We start from the raw sequence: 17928 nt of genomic DNA, 5'->3' as shown, positions 1-17928 counted from the left end.
GGTGAATGGGACCCTGGGGGGGCCGACTATCAGTCAGAAGTGGAATGGTTGCTCGGCAACAGGGAGTTTTGGAGCAATGCAACTTTGAATTTGGCTGGATGAGTCAAAAATGCGCTTTTCAGAGGGCTCTTACTTTGAAAATACACATCAGATCTGGATGACACTTGGTGAATGGGACCCTGGGGGGGCCGACTATCAGTCAGAAGTGGAATGGTTGCTCGGCAACAGGGCGTTTTGGAGCAATGCAACTTTGAATTTTGCTGGATGAGTCAAAAATGCGCTTTTTCAGAGGGCTCTTATTTTGAAACTATAAATCAGATCAGGATGACACTTGGTGACTGGGACCCTGGGGGGCCCACTATCAGTCAGAAGTGGAATGGTTGCTCGGCAACAGGGAGTTTTGGAGCAATGCAACTTTGAATTTGGTTGGATGAGTCAAAAATGTCAGTTTTCAGAGGGCTCTTACTTTGAAAATACACATCAGATCTGGATGACACTTGGTGAATGGGACCCTGGGGGGGCGTACTATCAGTCAGAAGTGGAATGGTTGCTCGGCAACAGGGCGTTTTAGAGCAATGCAACTTTGAATTTGGCTGGATGAGTCAAAAATGTGAGTTTTCAGAGGGCTCTTATTTTGAAACTACAAATCAGATCTGGATGACACTCGGTGACTGGGACCCTGGGGGGGGCGACTATCAGTCAGAAGTGGAATGGTTGCTCGGCAACAGGGCGTTTTGGAGCAATGCAACTTTGAATTTGGTAGAACGAGTCAAAAATGTGAGTTTTCAGAGGGCTCTTATTTTGAAACTACAAATCAGATCTGGATGACACTCGGTGACTGGGACCCTGGGGGGGCCGACTATCATTGAGATGTGGAATGGTTGCTCGGCAACAGGGCGTTTTGGAGCAATGCAACTTTGAATTTGGTTGGATGAGTCAAAATGTGAGATTTCAGAGGGCTCTTATTTTGAAACTACAAATCAGATCTGGATGACACTCGGTGACTGGGACCCTGGGGGGGGCGTCTATCAGTGAGAAGTGGAATGGTATCTCGGCAACAGGGCGTTTTGGAGCAATGCATCTTTGAATTCGTTTGGATGAGTCAAAATGTCAGTTTTCAGAGGGCTCTTATTTTGAAACCACACATCAGATCTGGATGACAATCGTTGAATGGGACCCTGCGGGGGCGGGGGGGGGGGGTTCTATCAGACAGAAGTGAAGTGGGTTGTTGGTAACAGGGTATTTGTTATTGGCGTCTGTTGGTGTTTGGTGTGTGTTGGTGTTTGATTTGATAGATTTAGTTCTGACATTGTCGCAGAAGATTATCTATTTTACTGTGCCTGTCAGTCCAGGTCGTGAAAACTTAAAGAGCGTAACTTGGTTAACCAAATCAAAAGTAAGATCACATTCAATTTAACCCAGCTTTTATTGTGAAGTCACTGTGAAAACGCTGTTCCCGTAATGCACAAAGTATGCGCGCACCACAGAATCAATTGAGTGCTAGGTTGACCGTGCTTTCTGAAATGAGGGCGGGCTTGACCGCAGTCTGAAGCAGTCTAGCAAAATGATAATGGAACGGTGCAAAAAGCCACATTTCAGCTCCCACCTTGCAGATCCCTTGATTTATTGATTTTGTTTCTTTCAGTTGTAAGCCCCGTGCAACATCAACCATATACTATTAAAATTTTGGCAAAAACCGAATCTCTATTTTGACCTGCATAATGGTAAGCAAAATGAAAAGTGGAAAAAAACCCACAACGAAACAAAAACAAAAAAAGGATTGTTTTTGTTTGTCTTTTTTGGTCAAAGTAATATTTTAACAGCGCAGAAAGTCAAAGTTGACAACACAAGAACAAGAAGCACATGCAAAACTACAGTATTGAATCAGATAGCACACGTTCAAGTTTTTCTTCCTTCCAGAATTATTAACTGGAAGTCATGCTGATGTGCCCCTTTACGACACTTTCGGTTTGCTGGAGGAACTAACGCAACATAAAAACATTCAAAAAACTTTTCTGTGGAATTCAGAGTGAGTATCCATCATAAAGCTTGTCAGAACAAGACATGTATGTGCACTGTATGTGTGCACTGTACATGCATATATGAAAAGTATGTCACCATATACTGTATCTATATGTGAATTTTTGTGGAGCCTTGGCCTGCTGACTGAAAGACAGGAACAGTTTGCTTCAGCTCCACTGCAGATCTTTGAAGTCACTGTATGTGCTGCTTTAAAATCTTTGTTTCATCAAAGTGGTCATCAAGAGCAGTGTCAGTGATCGAGTCAGTGTAGTGGTTCGTACTCTGGCCTCAAAGCAATAAATTTATCCTTAAGCATAGATCACAAACTGACAACGGCATCTTACAGTGTTTACAAGTTGAGTTTTGTCTGATGAGACATGGCATCCCACTCTTCTGGAAAGGCAGCCCTCGGGTCATGGAGGTTGTGGGGTATAGGGTTATGACCCCCCACAAGACTATTCCGATTGTCCCCAGAGATAGTGCCAGGAACTCCAGCTGAGATGTCTCACCCTTCAGCAGCCGATCCCTGGTGAGGTGAAATTGGTGAGTTACGGCATTATCGAACATGAGGGTGAAACCTCTTCCAGTCTCTCTGTGTCTCTTTTGCAACCTGTTGATAACAGTTTGTGGCAACCTTCTCCTGAGAATGTCCAGTTTTAAGCCCCACACTGGGCAGGTAGTGTTCATCCATAGTGAGGAGTCATGTGAACAGCATGATTCAGAGGACTCTGTTGATATTCATATATGTATGTGTGTGTGTGTATATATATATATATATATATATATATATATATATATATATATATATATATATATATATATATATATATATATACATATATATATAGACGTGGACAAAAATTGTTGGTCCCCCTCGTTTAATGAAAGAAAAATTCACAGCGGTCAGAGAAACAACTTGAATCTGACAAAAGTACTGACAAAATCACTGCAATCAAACGATTCCTGTAACTGTCAGTGAGACTTCTGCACCTTTCAGCAGGTATTCTGGCCCACTCCTCATGAGCAAACTTCTCCAGTTGCCTCAGGTTGGAAGGGTGCCTTTTCCAGACGGCATGTTTCAGCTCCTTCCAAAGAAGTGCGATAGGATTTAGGTCAGGACTCATAGAAGGCCACTTGAGAATAGTCCAATGTTTTCCTCTTAGCCATTCTTGGGTATTTTTAAGCTGTGTGTTTTGGGTCATTGTCCTGTTGCAAGACCCATGACCTGCGACTGAGACCAAGCTTTCTGGCACTGGCCAGCACATTTCTCTCTAGAATCCCTTGATAGTCTTGAGATTTCATTGTTCCCTGCACAGATTCAAGACACCCTGTGACACATGCAGCAAAGCAGCCCCAAAACATAACAGAGCCTCCTCCATGTCTCACAGTAGGGACATTGTTCTTTTCTTGATATGCTTCATTTTTCCTTCTGTGAACATAGAGCTGACGTGCCTTGGGGACAACTTCCACTTTTGTCTCATCTGTCCATAGGACATTCTCCCAGAAGCTTTATGGCCTGTCAATATGTAGTTTGGAAAACTCCAGTCTGGCTTTTTTGTGATTTGTTTTTAGCAATGGCATCCTCCTTGGTCGTCTCCCATGAGGTCCACTTTGGTTCAAACAACGACGGATGGTGTGATCTGACACTGATGTTCCTTGAGCTTGAAGTTCACCTTTAATTTCTTTAGAAGTTGTTCTGGGCTTTTTTGTTACCATTCGTATTATCCGTCTTTTTGATTTGTCATCAATTTTCCTCCTGCTGCCACGTCCAGGAAGGTTGGATACGTTTACTTGAATCTTGAATTTCTGAATAATGTGTGCAACTGTAGTCACCAGAACACCAAACTGCTTGGAGATGGTCTTATAGCCTTTACCTTCAACATACTTGTGTATAATTTTCTTTCTAATTTCCTGAGACAACTCTTTCCTTTGCTTCCTCTGGTCCATGTTGAGTGTGGTACACTTCATGTCACCAAAAAGCACAGTGACTACCTGTCGCCCTATATATGAGCCCACTGACTGATTCCAACATTGTAGACACCTGTGATGCTAATTAGTGGACACACCTTGGACTGACATGTCCCTTTGGTGACATCATTTTCAGTCTTTTCTAGGGGTACCATCATTTTTGTCCAGGCCGAGCCCTGGCAGTCCCGGTCTATGACTTCTCCTGGTGTGGTTGGCCCCAATGGTGGTGTTTTCCATGATCTTCAGTGGCATGCCATGTCTTCCTTAATTTCAGCGACTAAAATGGAACTGTGTGTGTGTGTGTGTGTGTGTGTGTGTGTGTGTGTGTGTGTGTGTGTGTGTGTGTGTGTGTGTGTGTGTGTGTGTGTGTGTGTGCGCGCGCGCGTGCGTGTGTGCACGTGCCGAGGATTGTGGTGAACGTGTGACCGTCCTTTAAAGTACTGATTTTTGTTTTAAATGCTGTAAAGCAGGGGTGCTCAATCCTGTTCCTGGAGAGCCCCTATCCAGCATGATTGGCCTAGTGAGTCAAGGAAATACTGAGATGAGATTAAAAAAACCAAAAAAAAAAAACAAAAAACAAACCATGCCTCCGGCGTAAATCTTTTCTCCTGTCAGTGCTGAACTGTCGATCATCACATCATAACATACTGCCCGACTTACTGGAGCAGTTGGTGGGACTTAATGGCACTGTGCTGTGCTAAATTGGTTCAAATCTCATTTAAAGATAAGGACTACTTTGTTTCAGTTGATAATTTTGTGTCTGAGGAAAAGATCCAACGTGGAATTCCTCAAAGGCATTCTCAGACCACTTTCATTTCATATCTACATGCTTCCCTTTCATCAGATTATGGCAAATCACAGAGTCTAGTGACATACTTATGCAGATGACATACAACTTTATATAGTGTCATCACATGACCACAGTCCCTTAGGTTTATTGAATAAGTATATTCATTAATAAATGAACGCATGTGCCAAATTTTTCTCAAGCTCAATCTAGACAAGACAGAAGTGATTGTTTTTGGATTAAAAAATAAAAAGTTAAAAGATCAGTACTCACCTGGACTCTATATGTCATTGAAGACTAAAAATCAAGCCAGAAATCTTGGTGTGATTACAAATTCAGATCTGAATTTAACAACCAGTATTTCTGTTTATTCAACACACACACACACACACACACACACGGTCCTGCAGGCAATTTGTAGTCATATCTTTTGATTGAGCTAGAAAGCTGAAATACCATAAGACAAGCATCTGTTAACCTTCAATTAAATCAAAACCTCCACTGAAGTATCCAGGTACGCCATGTTGATTGTGATTGAAGTGGGCTAACAAATCACCATGGGGCTGAAACAATTCAGATTCAACAATAGCAAAAAAGCTTGGGACTGTTGATAAAAATGCATTTATCTACAGGGAGGGAGAACATGAAAAGAGAACACAGAGAACACAGACATGTGAAACTGAACTAGGGTCCAGAGTCTGGACCGTAGTTCAGTTTCGCATGTCTGCACTCCAGACATATTACAATTTGTGATCTGATTATTCACAAGGAGCAAATATTTTCAGTTTTTATAGTTCAAACAGTTTATAGTTCTAAAACCTCAAGAGGGTCATGGACGATGTTTGGATCTGTAAAACATGTGCAACTGGCAGTGTTGACAGCACAGAAGCAACTGATTTCTGGAAATTTAGGTGACAACTAAATTTGTATTAAAGGCCCTCAAAATTAGGTTCTTGGAAAGGCAAAACGTCTCGTCACTAACACGTGTAACCAGTTTAGCAGGTTGTAGCATTGATTGACATGAAGGTCTGTGTGCGACACAAACATGTCTTTGTTGTGCTTGACCCCATACTGTCACTGTGCAGACATGTGAGTTTTCATTTTTTGATTTAGAGCTTTGAGGCATATAAAGTAGAAATTCTTGTGCTAATTTACTGCTGGCACATTTTGCAGTACAGTCAGACAAGGCGGGTTGATGATATGCTTCTTTCCCGCTTCAGTTTTTTACAATTTTGTGGGATGTCGATTCATTCTAAATTGCATTTCTTAGATTTGGACTGTTTTTAACACTAGACCAGGTGAAAATGTTTAATGATGATGTCTACAGAGTAATATCAGTTATATACCATATTTCAAAAAAAATGTGCACGACATCTGAATCTATTCTTTTTAACTTTGAACTTTCTTTTTAGAACTTTGCCTTTATATAAAAGAGGCAAAAATAAAAGCATACAAAATGTAATTTTCTTAAAACCCTGTCCTTTCATCCTCATGTCTTTTTAGAATGCAGTACATATTAGTATATTTTAAACTTCAAAAACAATACAAGTCAAAAAGCACAGTCATGAAAAAAGGTGGTTTAAGTATGTTACTGTGAAACTAATATATCTAAAAAGTGACTTGAAGTTACTTTCTGAAACTAAAAAGTGAACTAGATGTACTTATAAGTAGCATAACTACAACTATACTAATAATAAAGTATACTAATAGCACTAATATCGCACTGTTCATAAAAGCATGCTTTATAAAATGAATATTGAGTTGTCTGTGGAGTTTTATTTTTAACAAAGGGATATGACATCACTTCTTGATGGCGAAGGGAAAACATTTTGCCCTCTGATGGATGAAAGCGGGAATGATTTTTCAACCCGGCTTCTAAACATACGGTAAAACTAGAATGAAGTATTTTTGAGCAAAAAAAAAAAAACAAAAAAAAAAAAACAATTTTAAAATCCCACATTTTTGTTGATTTTCGTCTTCATAAACCAAACTACATGCTATGAAATGAGATTTGTGGCAGGGTGTGGCCGAGCTAAGATGCAGGGCAGGGGGAGAGAGAGTGGTGAGCTGGCTGCAGGGAGGGGTGTGGGGAGAGTTTATTGAAGTCACCTGTGGGTGATTATTGATTGACACTCCCACTGCCTCTCCTAGGGCCAGCAGAGCCTTCAAGGCACCGTTCCAGGAGGAGTAAGAGAGGCTTTCATGGGCATGGAGCAGAGGACAGACGGACTACAGATGGTCTGAGGGGTTTTTGGGCTGTCGGGCAGACAGACAGCTGCCTGGAGAAAAGCCAGGGAGGCTCTCCAGGTGCAGTTTTGTTGACCCACGAACACGAATAAAGGACGGAGAAAACACTGACCAGGCTTGGCTGCAGCACCCACGCATGACAGGTAGAGAGCTGTCACAGAGATATATTGCAAAACCCCCCAAACAACGTTCAAACAAAAAGCACCAACACAAACAAATTGTGGTCTGGAAACTTTCTTAATGCCTGTATGAGTTTTTTTATGTTTTTTTGAACTGGTGTCACTTGTAGTAGAGGGGGGTCCTTCACACCAGGAGTTGGTTCCAGTCCTCTGCTGGGGTTGCTGTGCTCGGGTCCTCTGGTCCCGGGTGGCTCGGGGGTCTCCACACCTTGGTGTGCGGGTTCCCTTGGTCTGGCGGGGTTGGGGGTTGGCCGCTGGAGCTCCAGTATTAATGAGCGTGTCCGGCCGCCTCTGCTGAAGAAGAGGAGGAGATGCCTCTGTCGAGCTCAGTGCGCCTCTGTGGCGTGAGCACGATCAGTGGAGGTGTGTGGAAGGATTGCTCTTTAGTGATGTAACGGGCCTGTCGGCCTTTATTTACATATTTTACATTAGCGGAGCGAGCAGGAGGAGGCCTCTGTGACGCCGGAGCCTCGTTCCGTTTCGCGTGCTCTACCCCCCGGGAGGTGGATCCTTGATGGCGGTCGCCTGGTCCTCTCTGGCCAGGCAGAGTCTCGCGGAGTCCTCGATCGTCGGGACACTGGAGACACAGGCCCATCCATCCACGCAGGAATATTCACGGTGGCCTTTCGCCGTCCCCTTGGTGGCGGGAGGCGTACCATAGTCACGCCGCACGTTGTCCATGAAAGACGGCACTGCCGGGCAAAGAACTGTAGTTCTGGTCCTCGACCGGGACTGGGTCGCCAGCCCCAGGACATAGTCACGCAGCACTGGCTCTGGAGACTGCGGCGGCAGCGCGAGGCCAGTGCGGTCTGCATTGGCGGTGAAGAGCCGCGAGATGATCCACTGGTTCGCGGCGAGAGGTTGTGGGGCTGTTCGACATTGTAGACATTGAATCGTAAAGCTGCTTGGACGCCTCAGCGGAGTCCGGGGAGCTGCGATGGCTTCTTATATCCTCGCTGACTTTGGCCCACTTGGCTGAAGTGAGAGCGGGAGGCAAAGCCACTTCTTCTTAGCCGGATTCTCCGGAAGCGGAAGCGGGAGACATGGCTCCCATGAACGCAGCCCGGCGCTCGGCTTCTTCCAGTGGGAGAAGAAGGCAGGCCGGGCAGGAAGCACGCTGAGCTTGACTAGAGGTGTAACAATACATGTGTTTGTATTGAACCGTTTCGGTACGGGCCGTTCGGTTTGGTACAGGACTGTGCACGGGTGAGTTCACGGACCAAAGTTTGTTTTTTTCTTTCCCGGCTCACGGCCAGATGGTGCGTGTGTTTACGTTCTGCGGCTAGCATGTGCAGCTACACCTGCAGCCAAGATTGCTACTGCTAGCAGCTTCGTCCATGCTTCACATGTCCGCCTGGCGCATTGGTCCCTGGGACGTAATGTCATGAATTTCTGTCCACGGACGACCGTGTGCAGGACAAATTTTGTGACCGCGTTGCGCGTACCCGCACGTCGCGCCGGTATACGCATGCGCCAGAGCGCCACAGCAAACAAACAATGACAGACGGCAACTTAGAAAAGTGAGTCTGTGAAGCGAACAGGCTGCAACTCTGTCTGAAGAAACTCAGAGAAAAGCTGGTGGACGGAAAGAGCAGACTCTGTCAGGAGGAGAAAGTCTGTCACTGAAGTGAAAGCAGTGTGCGAACTATACCGCGGCTGTTGGGGAGGGTGCTCACTGATTGGGGGGGATGCGCGTGCCTCGGAGGGAGTATGTCTGCTTTAAGTGACGCTTAAGGCATAGCGCCCCCACGCTTCAATGGTGAGGACAAGTACTGCATGCAGGTCGCCATCTTTATTAAAGTGAAATAGTGATGCGCAAATCATCCATTAAAATTGGCCTAATTCTGCTTATAATCCATGATTATGATCATACAAAATCAATAATAATAAATTAAAGGAAATACATGGGGGGAAACAGCATTTTTCCAATATTTAGGCCCCCCCCAAAATTTCACAAATCATGTTTTCAGGGGGGCTCATGTCTCATCAAGGGGGGCTGAGACCCCCCTGGCCCCCAATAGTTCGCACCCTGAGTGAAAGTATGTAATCGCTCGGGCGCCGCCCAGAGATTCAGAAACAGAAAAAAAAAAGGCTAAATAAACTCTGATACTAAATGATAACGTACTGACAATGTATGTGCCTCATTTCCTATAAATACTCTGAAATAAAGGAGCAGATAAACAGTCTAGAGAGCCGGAAAAGCTTCTCGAGGATGCGTGGATCAGTGCGCCTGCATGGAACGTACACAGCTGAGCCCAAATATAGCAGGAGAGAAGAGCGTTAGCATCGGTGATGTGCCGCAAAGCGGACACAGACATGGACAACAACAAGAAAATTTAGGTTTTGCATTTTGTTCCCTACTGTATCGAAACCGAACCGAACCGTGACCTCAGAACCGAGATTTTTGTGTATCGTTACACCCCTAAGCTTGACGCTACCATCCCAGGCAGGTGAAGCAGCAGTCATGCCAGTCTCTCTCGTGCAGCGGAGTTTCGCAGCTGCAGCAGCTGAAGAGTCCGACGCCAAATGGCGAATTGTCTCAGGCGGTCTTGTCCGAAGCTTGATCTTTTCTTTGTCTTGTGCTTGCATGATCTTGATCTCAGAGCTGAGAAAGAAGAAAGGAGACTGAGGGGCTCACCCGGCTTATATAGCCCTGGTGAGGGGCGTGGCATGCGCCATCGCACGTGCGGGATTGGCGCTGCAACTGCTTTCATCTGTCTCAGTGTCTGGCTGGCTCCAAGCGGAGTTACCAATAGCGAAGCCCGTAGGTGGGCTAAGAATCACACGAAGTAGAATGAGAGACCATACAAGGAAAGCATGGCGATGAAAAGATGACATTTTTACTGGAATGTTATCATTTTTGTAGCTACAGGTTAAGAAAAAGTTTAATCAACCCAGTTTTGATAAAATATGGAAGGGTTTTAAAATAGATTCCATATAGAGTTAGGGGTGTAAAGAAGTGTTTCAAAAGTGTTCTTTAAGGCTTCCATGTTACACTACTTTTCAGCAAGTTTGCATTGGTCTTGGATGTCCCAGAATAGTTAATGTGAGTTATGTGAGAGTAGAATGTCTCTGAGAGAGAGGGAGATCCCTTGATAACCACTGGTACAGCTTCTTCTTTCTTTCTTTCTTTTTTTCTTTCTTTCTTTCTTTCTTTTTTTTTTTTATGTTCTTTGGATTATAGGATTCAAGCTCCAATAAGTAATTTTTTTTGGTCCTTGGTAATTGTGATACCCAAATAAACAAGTTCATTTTTAACTGGGATACAACAAATTAATTATTTCAAACACTTCTTAATGGGAATAATTTAACACTTATTGATATTCAGGTTTGTGGCGCTTTCTTTTTCTCGTGAAGCGTCTCACTTCCTCTGACAGACGCATACGTACACACGTACACACGCACGAGGGCGGGTGACCGGTCAGATGACAGTCACGTGGTTCAGTCAGCTGATGCTAACGTTAGCCAACATCCGGACGGACGGTTCTTCAGCTGCAGGGACGGATCTGACGGTCAGACAGGATGCCTTTCTCCGAGCTGTACTTTAACGTGGATAATGGCTACCTGGAGGGGCTGGTGAGGGGATTCAAAGCCGGAATCCTGTCCCAGGCGGATTATCTGAACCTCGTCCAGTGTGAAACCCTGGAAGGTGAGGGGAGCTAACGGCTAACAGACGAGCCGCCGCTAACCCCGCAAGCTAACTGGTTTAGCTCAATAAATCATAACGCAGCTTTTCAGCTCACTCAGCGGTTATCATTTTATTCCTGTCGTTTAGTTGATACTCAGTAATTTGATCCAGATGTTCAAATAAAGCGTTTTGTTTTGAAACTATCCTTACTGTGTTTCAACTCTGTAGCTATCCTAAGCTAACTGGAAGATAGCAAATACAACACATCGAGTAATCCACCGCTTGTCTTGTTGGTAATCAAGGGCCTTTCTTGAGGAAGTGAAGCCGTCATTATAAAAGGTTTTTCTGTGCTGTGTAAAATACTGAGTAGTTTGGCTGTAGGGTGAACATCGTTAAACATTTGATATGGTTTAAGTGAGTAACCTGCCAGTGGCTGTCATATCGCCCGAGATATCATGTGAGGCACATGTCTAATGTCTTATATAATAACGTGTAACTTATTAATTGTATTTCATCCTAAGGATGTTTTTTTTAATATTACCAAGAAAAGTTGATTTTATTCATTTTTTTACATTCGTGGCTACTGTCATAATTGACTTTTTGTTATCAAGCACTCTTCAGTCTAACTCCCTTAATACTTTGGTTCCTATTTTTGGACAACATGAATGTAATCAAATCAAAGCTCAGTGTTGTTTTAACCTGTGGTTTTCGTGCAGTTCAAGCAATACTGGGCTGCAGAAATCTCTGTTTACATTTGGGTTAAAGACAGGATTTGGCAGTCTTGAGATTTAGTGAAAATAACAACACAGAGTGAAACTGTCTGGATTGGATCGTTTTTGCTATTGATACTGTACAATTGGCCTCATAACGAAAGGAACATAAGATACAGGAAGTCAAAGGAAAAAGTGAACATGCATTGTTACAATTATACAATCACACAAGGCATTTGTGTCAAACACACAAAATCTGTTCAAACGGTCTATCCAGTTAGATTTACTCTGTCTACCTTAAATCTGTTGCTGTCTTAACCTATTGGCTCTGTGTATTATTAATATTTATGGATGAATCTGTAGTGTTGGCCTCAAGTTTAGTGAAGAATTCCCACTGTGTGAGTCCATGACTCCAGCTGCTCAGGCTGTGCTGAGAAGGGCATCTGGCGTTAAATCAATCACAGGATCCAATGTGACGACCCAAGAAGGAAGCAGATGAATTTCTCAGTGACTGTTTTAAATGTATTGGAACGTTATATATGTAAAGATCTTGGAAACTGGTAATTACTAATGGAAAGTGGAAAATTAAGATTAACATTTTTAAGGCAGTACACTGTGCTGCATTTGCTGTGGTTATTACGCACATGGTTGTAGGTTTACATGAGGTGCTTGCATTCAGTCAGGTAGCTGTGAAGTGGATCATGTTTCTTTTTCTAAGAGAACATGCAAATTCATAGTAAAACAAGCAAGTGGTACACAATGCACAGATGTGACAAAGACAACCCTTCAGGCTCTGGCTGTAGTTCACTCAGGTCTTCTTTAAAGACCTCAGTTTAGTTCACTGCAGACACCTGATGATCTCTCTGCGTTCGTAACTTGCAGATCTGAAGCTCCACCTGCAGAGCACAGACTACGGCAGCTTCCTGGCCAACGAAGCGTCTCCTCTCACTGTGTCCGTCATCGATGACAAGCTGAAGGAGAAGATGGTGGTGGAGTTTCGCCACATGAGGAACCAGTCATATGAGCCGCTGGCCAGCTTCATGGATTTCATCACGTAAGGGGAAAGCCACTGGGCTTCTTGAACTGTAGAATGCCAGTTTATAACAATTTTAAAAAGTACATCAAATACACTTTATTTGTGGTTTTTCCTTACATATTAAAACCACATTTTAAACCTTAAAGTAATATGCTCTCTGTGTAAACACAATCCCTTTTATTGTTTATCTGATGTAATATAGACCAGATAATTTAGATACTGCCACTGATAAATAAAGAGAATAACAATCCTTTTAATTGATTATTTAAATATACTGAAATAAGTCGGATTATTTCTGGGTTGAAATCAAATTTTCAATATGACCATATGTTTCACGTGTTTAGTAATGGAAAACTTTCATGTGCACTCATACTTGGAATAAGTCAATGAGACTTTATATATATTTTCCCACGGTTGTTTCCCTTTTTTTTTTCTTCATAATTTGTATTTATTGCATTTCATTTCCGTTCGTTACTCCTTGTGCCTGAACAGTGCCATATAAATAACCCTGCCTCGCCTCGTGCTGCCTTCAGGTACAGCTATATGATCGATAACGTCATCCTGCTGATCACCGGGACTCTGCACCAGCGGGCCATCTCTGAGCTGGTGCCCAAATGTCACCCGCTGGGCAGCTTCGAGCAGATGGAGGCCGTCAACATCGCTCAGACACCCGCCGAGCTCTACAACGCCATCCTGGTGGACACTCCTCTCGGTACGCAGCTACACACACACACACACACACACACAAGCAGGAGTGGCTCAGGGTGGACAGCAGAGGGCGCCAAATCTGGAGAAAATATGAGGCTTTGCTGTTTTGTTTCAATGTGAATTTTTTTTGTTTCAATGTGAATTTTTTTTTTGTCCTGTTTTGTTTCCCCCCCAGCTGCTTTCTTCCAGGACTGCATATCTGAGCAGGACTTGGACGAGATGAACATAGAAATCATTCGTAACACACTTTACAAGGTAAGACTGACTCAGTACTTACATTCCTACACGCTCTCCAATTATTACTCAATATTAGCTCAAACCATGACACAAATGAACCATTTGACATGAAAAATTGTGAAATGTACAGAAATTTTACCTCAAAGGATGAATATTCAGAGAATTCCCTCATTTTTAATGCAATGATTCAGAACTCAGTTCAAGCCACTTTTGTATTTAGCATTTTTTCTCTCAATATTATTGATAGCTTTTATTTATACAACATAATTTAAAACAAAGTTTCAGAGTTTTTTTTTATTAACATAATTTTCTTGATTTTTATGTTCGCAGGCTTATCTGGAAGCTTTCTATAAATTCTGTTCCAACTTGGGGGGAACGACGGCCGACACCATGTGTCCCATTCTGGAGGTGAGGCTTCACTCAGTTTTGGATCAGACACACAAACTTGGTAAATGAATGTTGAAGCACAGAAAAGAAATGGAGGGATTTCCCAGGTCGAGTCCGTCATGTTAGAGCAGTGGACTTTACTGAGTCCGAGCAGAAAACAATGTTTCCACGTAAAATAAATCCAACGTGAAGTTTTGAACAGAGTCAGCATTTCACTTCTGTGTTTTGCTGTTTTCTGCAGTTCGAAGCCGACAGACGAGCCTTCATCATCACCATCAACTCGTTTGGCACCGAGCTGTCCAAAGAGGACAGAGCCAAGCTCTTCCCCCACTGCGGCAAGCTTTACCCAGAAGGCCTTGCACAGCTGGCTCGCGCAGACGACTACGAGCAAGTCAAAGCTGTGGCCGATTTCTATCCCGTAAGACTGAAATCACAGTCGGCACTCATCATTAAAATGCATCATCAGATCTTTGGACCTTCTTTTTCTTAGATTAAGTGTGTTTCCTGATGCTTTAATGCAACTTGCTTAACTGTTTTTTTTTTCTTCGATTCCTCAGGAGTACAAGCTGCTGTTTGAGGGCGCTGGGAGCAACCCAGGGGATAAAACACTGGAGGACCGTTTCTTCGAACACGAGGCAAGACATTTTACTCTCTTTGCATGGAGCTAGTGTTTAAAAGGTGAAGTGGGTTCCTGGTGAATAATTTATCTGTTGAATAGATTAAAAAAGCAATCAGAATTAGTCTAAATGAGGAAAAAGTTCAGAAAAGAGTCAATATTAAACAGCATCTATCAAACAGCATATTTCAACACATTCTGTTAAATTTTAACAGTTTTCAGCTTGTTATGATAATGTGCAATACTACAGATTATTTCGAGGTAAAATCATACTGCAGTGATTGACCTTTGAAGCTAGAAAGTGTTAACACAATCACAAACACAGCTTCAAATTATTTAGAGCGGCCTAATAATCCCCCAAGCCTGATTTTGTTCCATGTGTGAAAACTCAAGCGTGTATCTTAAAACGTGCTCAGTCCTCGTGGAAAGGCCAGTGCAGCGTTGTTTAATTTCACAGACAAGATAAAAGTTTGCACACTGAGCAGTCTCCTACCCGTTGCTACTCGCAGGTGAAGCTGAACAAACTGGCCTTCCTAAATCAGTTCCACTTCAGTGTCTTCTACGCTTACGTCAAGCTGAAGGAGCAAGAGTGCAGGAACATCGTGTGGATTGCAGAGTGCATCGCCCAGCGACATCGCGCCAAGATCGACAACTACATTCCCATCTTTTGAGCCTTCTTTTCCTCTCTTCCCCCTTCTTCCTCCTGCCATCATTTCTCTGTCTTTAATTTGTTTCCAGTCATGGATCTGTTAAACATTCTGATGGTCTGATGCAAAATCTCCCCCATTCCTCACTCCTAAGTGTAAATCAGACGTAGTCAAAAGGCTTCATGCTGTAAACAAAGTCCAAACACTCAATCAACTCCAGTTCAGAGTTTTTAACTGGACAGAAATGACAGGAGTCTGGTGCTCGAGAGCAGCTCATTTGACTTTCAAACATGTGTGGGGTTGAATTTAAAAAAATATATATATATATATTAATATCTATTGAACTAATCTGTCCCTCTGGTTTGTCCATCTCAGAGTGGACAAACACGCAAACATTCCTCAGCATCGGTCATCAGGAGACTCCATAAGCCCATATTTATTTCTGTTGTTGTGCTCGGTTTTGTCAGCATGTCTGGTAATTACTGTGGTCGGTCGTCCCCCCACCCTCAAACAAAGAAAATGTAACGAGTGAAATGTGTGAGCTCCTTCTGAAATGTTGTTCTACTAGATTGTTGTTAAATATTGAAAATCCAGCGGCTGAACAGGAGTTTCCAGTCAGTGATCTCTTCTGTAAATGGCCGTGGAGCAAAACTTTATGGGTGTCTGATGAACGTAACATTTAAACTATACAAAGGATATATAGATATTTAAAAATGATTATGACTTTGTTTTCTTCTGTAAAAAAAAATGATTTATTACTGTTTTGATCTGTTATTTGTGACATGTGTATAGTAAATGTGATGAAAGTGAACAAGGCTGAACTGAGTTTGATGATTGAATTTTGAGATATTTCTGAAGTGACCATTCAAAGATCCATCCGTATGAGAATAAGACGACTCTTTCAACATCACTGCATCAACTGGATGAAATAAAAACAAAAGAAAAACAACAAGACCAGTTATATTTGTGTGTTTTGGCAAATATTCTATTATTGTCTTTAAAGTCCATCCAGCTTCTGTATCTGAAGCCCCAGATAACATTCAGTAAGCATGACGTGCACGATCCATCACAGAGGCAACACGGATAAACAAGCAACCACACTGATACCCGCACCTCTGATGTGAAGTCACCAATTAACCTCATGTAAATGTCTTTTAGCTGCAAGAAGGAGCCAGAGTACCTGAAATAAACCCAAACAAACACAGGAAGAACATGCAAACTCCATATGGACACCAACGGTTCAGAACAGGCCTCAGTGCTATTTCCACAGTGCTAACCACGTTTCACTGCTGACTTTTTTAAGGACCAGAAATGTAAAAAAAGATATTTATGGTAACTCATTCATGACATGTAATTCTGTCATCAACAATTTTCTTATGTTGCATCATTCTAATGCAACAGAATAAAAAAAATAAAAAAAACTTGAGTAAAATTGAAGTGCTATCAATCACAGATGACGGAATCCTGAAATATCTGATCACATTTGTTCTTAAAGCGTTTCATACCCACACCGTTCGATCCATACGGATCGTCTGCTGTGTTTGGGGTGATGTGAAAAACTCCCCCAGACTCTGGTCTGGACCAAAGAGGCAAACTCCTGCAAGCAATGTACCATTCTGGCCTCGATGGATTCGTCAAAACTCTTGTATCGTGCACATTTTCTGGGCAGCCAATCCTGATGTCTCAGACTTTCAGACTGGAGTCCACCTCAGTCATGAACATCATACGAGGAGAAAACATCTTATAAGAGGGAAAAAGCGAAAGCTGAAGTGCACCAGCTTCAGTGTTACTTGTAAAGGCCCTGAAATCTGGAATGAGCTCGATAAATCCATCCAAGAATCCAGAAGTCTACATGTATTTAAAAAGAGATTAAAAACAGAACTACTTCAGAAATATGGGTGATCCAAACCCCAGGTGGCTGATGAACATTATTACACTGTCTAAAGCCCTACAATATTATACCGTTTATTGAGATGCTGTCTTAATATTGTACATTTAAGGAATATGTATGCATTAAAAAGCAATACAGAAAATAACATAAATTGTATAATATGCCTGATGTATGAGTTTGATGTAAGTAAGGTTTGTAAGTATTTTCTTTTTTTTTTTCTTTTTCTCTTTTCTTTTTTAATGGATGTGGGATTCATTTTGTCTTATACTTAAATGTGAAGGGGTGAACCTGATAAGTTCTTGGAACTTCTACCTGCTCCCTTTTGAGCACAGTTTAAATATCATTATTTGATATATGGACAGCTGTTGCTATTGTTGCTGCTCAAATAAAGAAAGAAAGAAATAAACAGTGTAATCGAGGGGGTGTTCAGGTGGAGCCAGGATGCTAAAATGGGTCCCAGCCATTGGCCCTGCAACCTGGGAGAATCTCCATTTTTTCCTGAACCCCTGAATTAAATGACCTTTTTCAGCTATTTTACTTCCAAGCAAAAACCTGCAGAAGATCAATGACAAATAATGAATAATTCACAAAAATAGTCTTTCTTACAGGCCAACCATCCTCTTGTAGCTGTCAGGAATAGTTGATTCAGTTGTGTTCAGATGGATAATGTCAGTACAATATTGAATCAAGGTATGGTGACGTTCTCGAGCTGCAGGCCACGGTGTTTCCATCCATCGCCAGCTGTGCTCTCTTAAACCTAATTGCGTCTCATCAGGCCGTTCACCTGCAGCTGCTGCTGTGAGGAAAACCCTGCAGGCCCGAGCTGCTGCTGCTCTGCAGAGTTTCTGGCAGACTGAGAGGAAAC

The 17928-nt window shown here is 42.6% G+C and overlaps 1 protein-coding gene across 1 annotated transcript; it reads left to right on the top strand.

Moving 5' to 3' along the window:
• The first annotated feature begins 10635 nt into the window (after positions 1 to 10635).
• Positions 10636 to 15988, top strand: LOC115391835 (V-type proton ATPase subunit d 1). Its single transcript, XM_030096217.1, has 8 exons — positions 10636 to 10852; positions 12424 to 12595; positions 13111 to 13289; positions 13461 to 13540; positions 13853 to 13930; positions 14151 to 14327; positions 14467 to 14544; positions 15035 to 15988. Exons 1-8 carry the CDS (start codon positions 10726 to 10728, stop codon positions 15194 to 15196), a joined length of 1053 nt encoding a protein of 350 aa, XP_029952077.1. The 5' UTR covers positions 10636 to 10725; the 3' UTR covers positions 15197 to 15988.
• The last annotated feature ends 1940 nt before the right edge of the window (positions 15989 to 17928 follow it).

Source organism: Salarias fasciatus, chromosome 1 (genome assembly GCF_902148845.1).
Source record: "Salarias fasciatus chromosome 1, fSalaFa1.1, whole genome shotgun sequence".
Lineage (NCBI taxonomy): Eukaryota > Metazoa > Chordata > Actinopteri > Blenniiformes > Blenniidae > Salarias > Salarias fasciatus.
The sequence above is the reverse complement of the archived record's forward strand: the minus strand, read 5'-3'. Positions and strand labels throughout refer to the sequence as shown.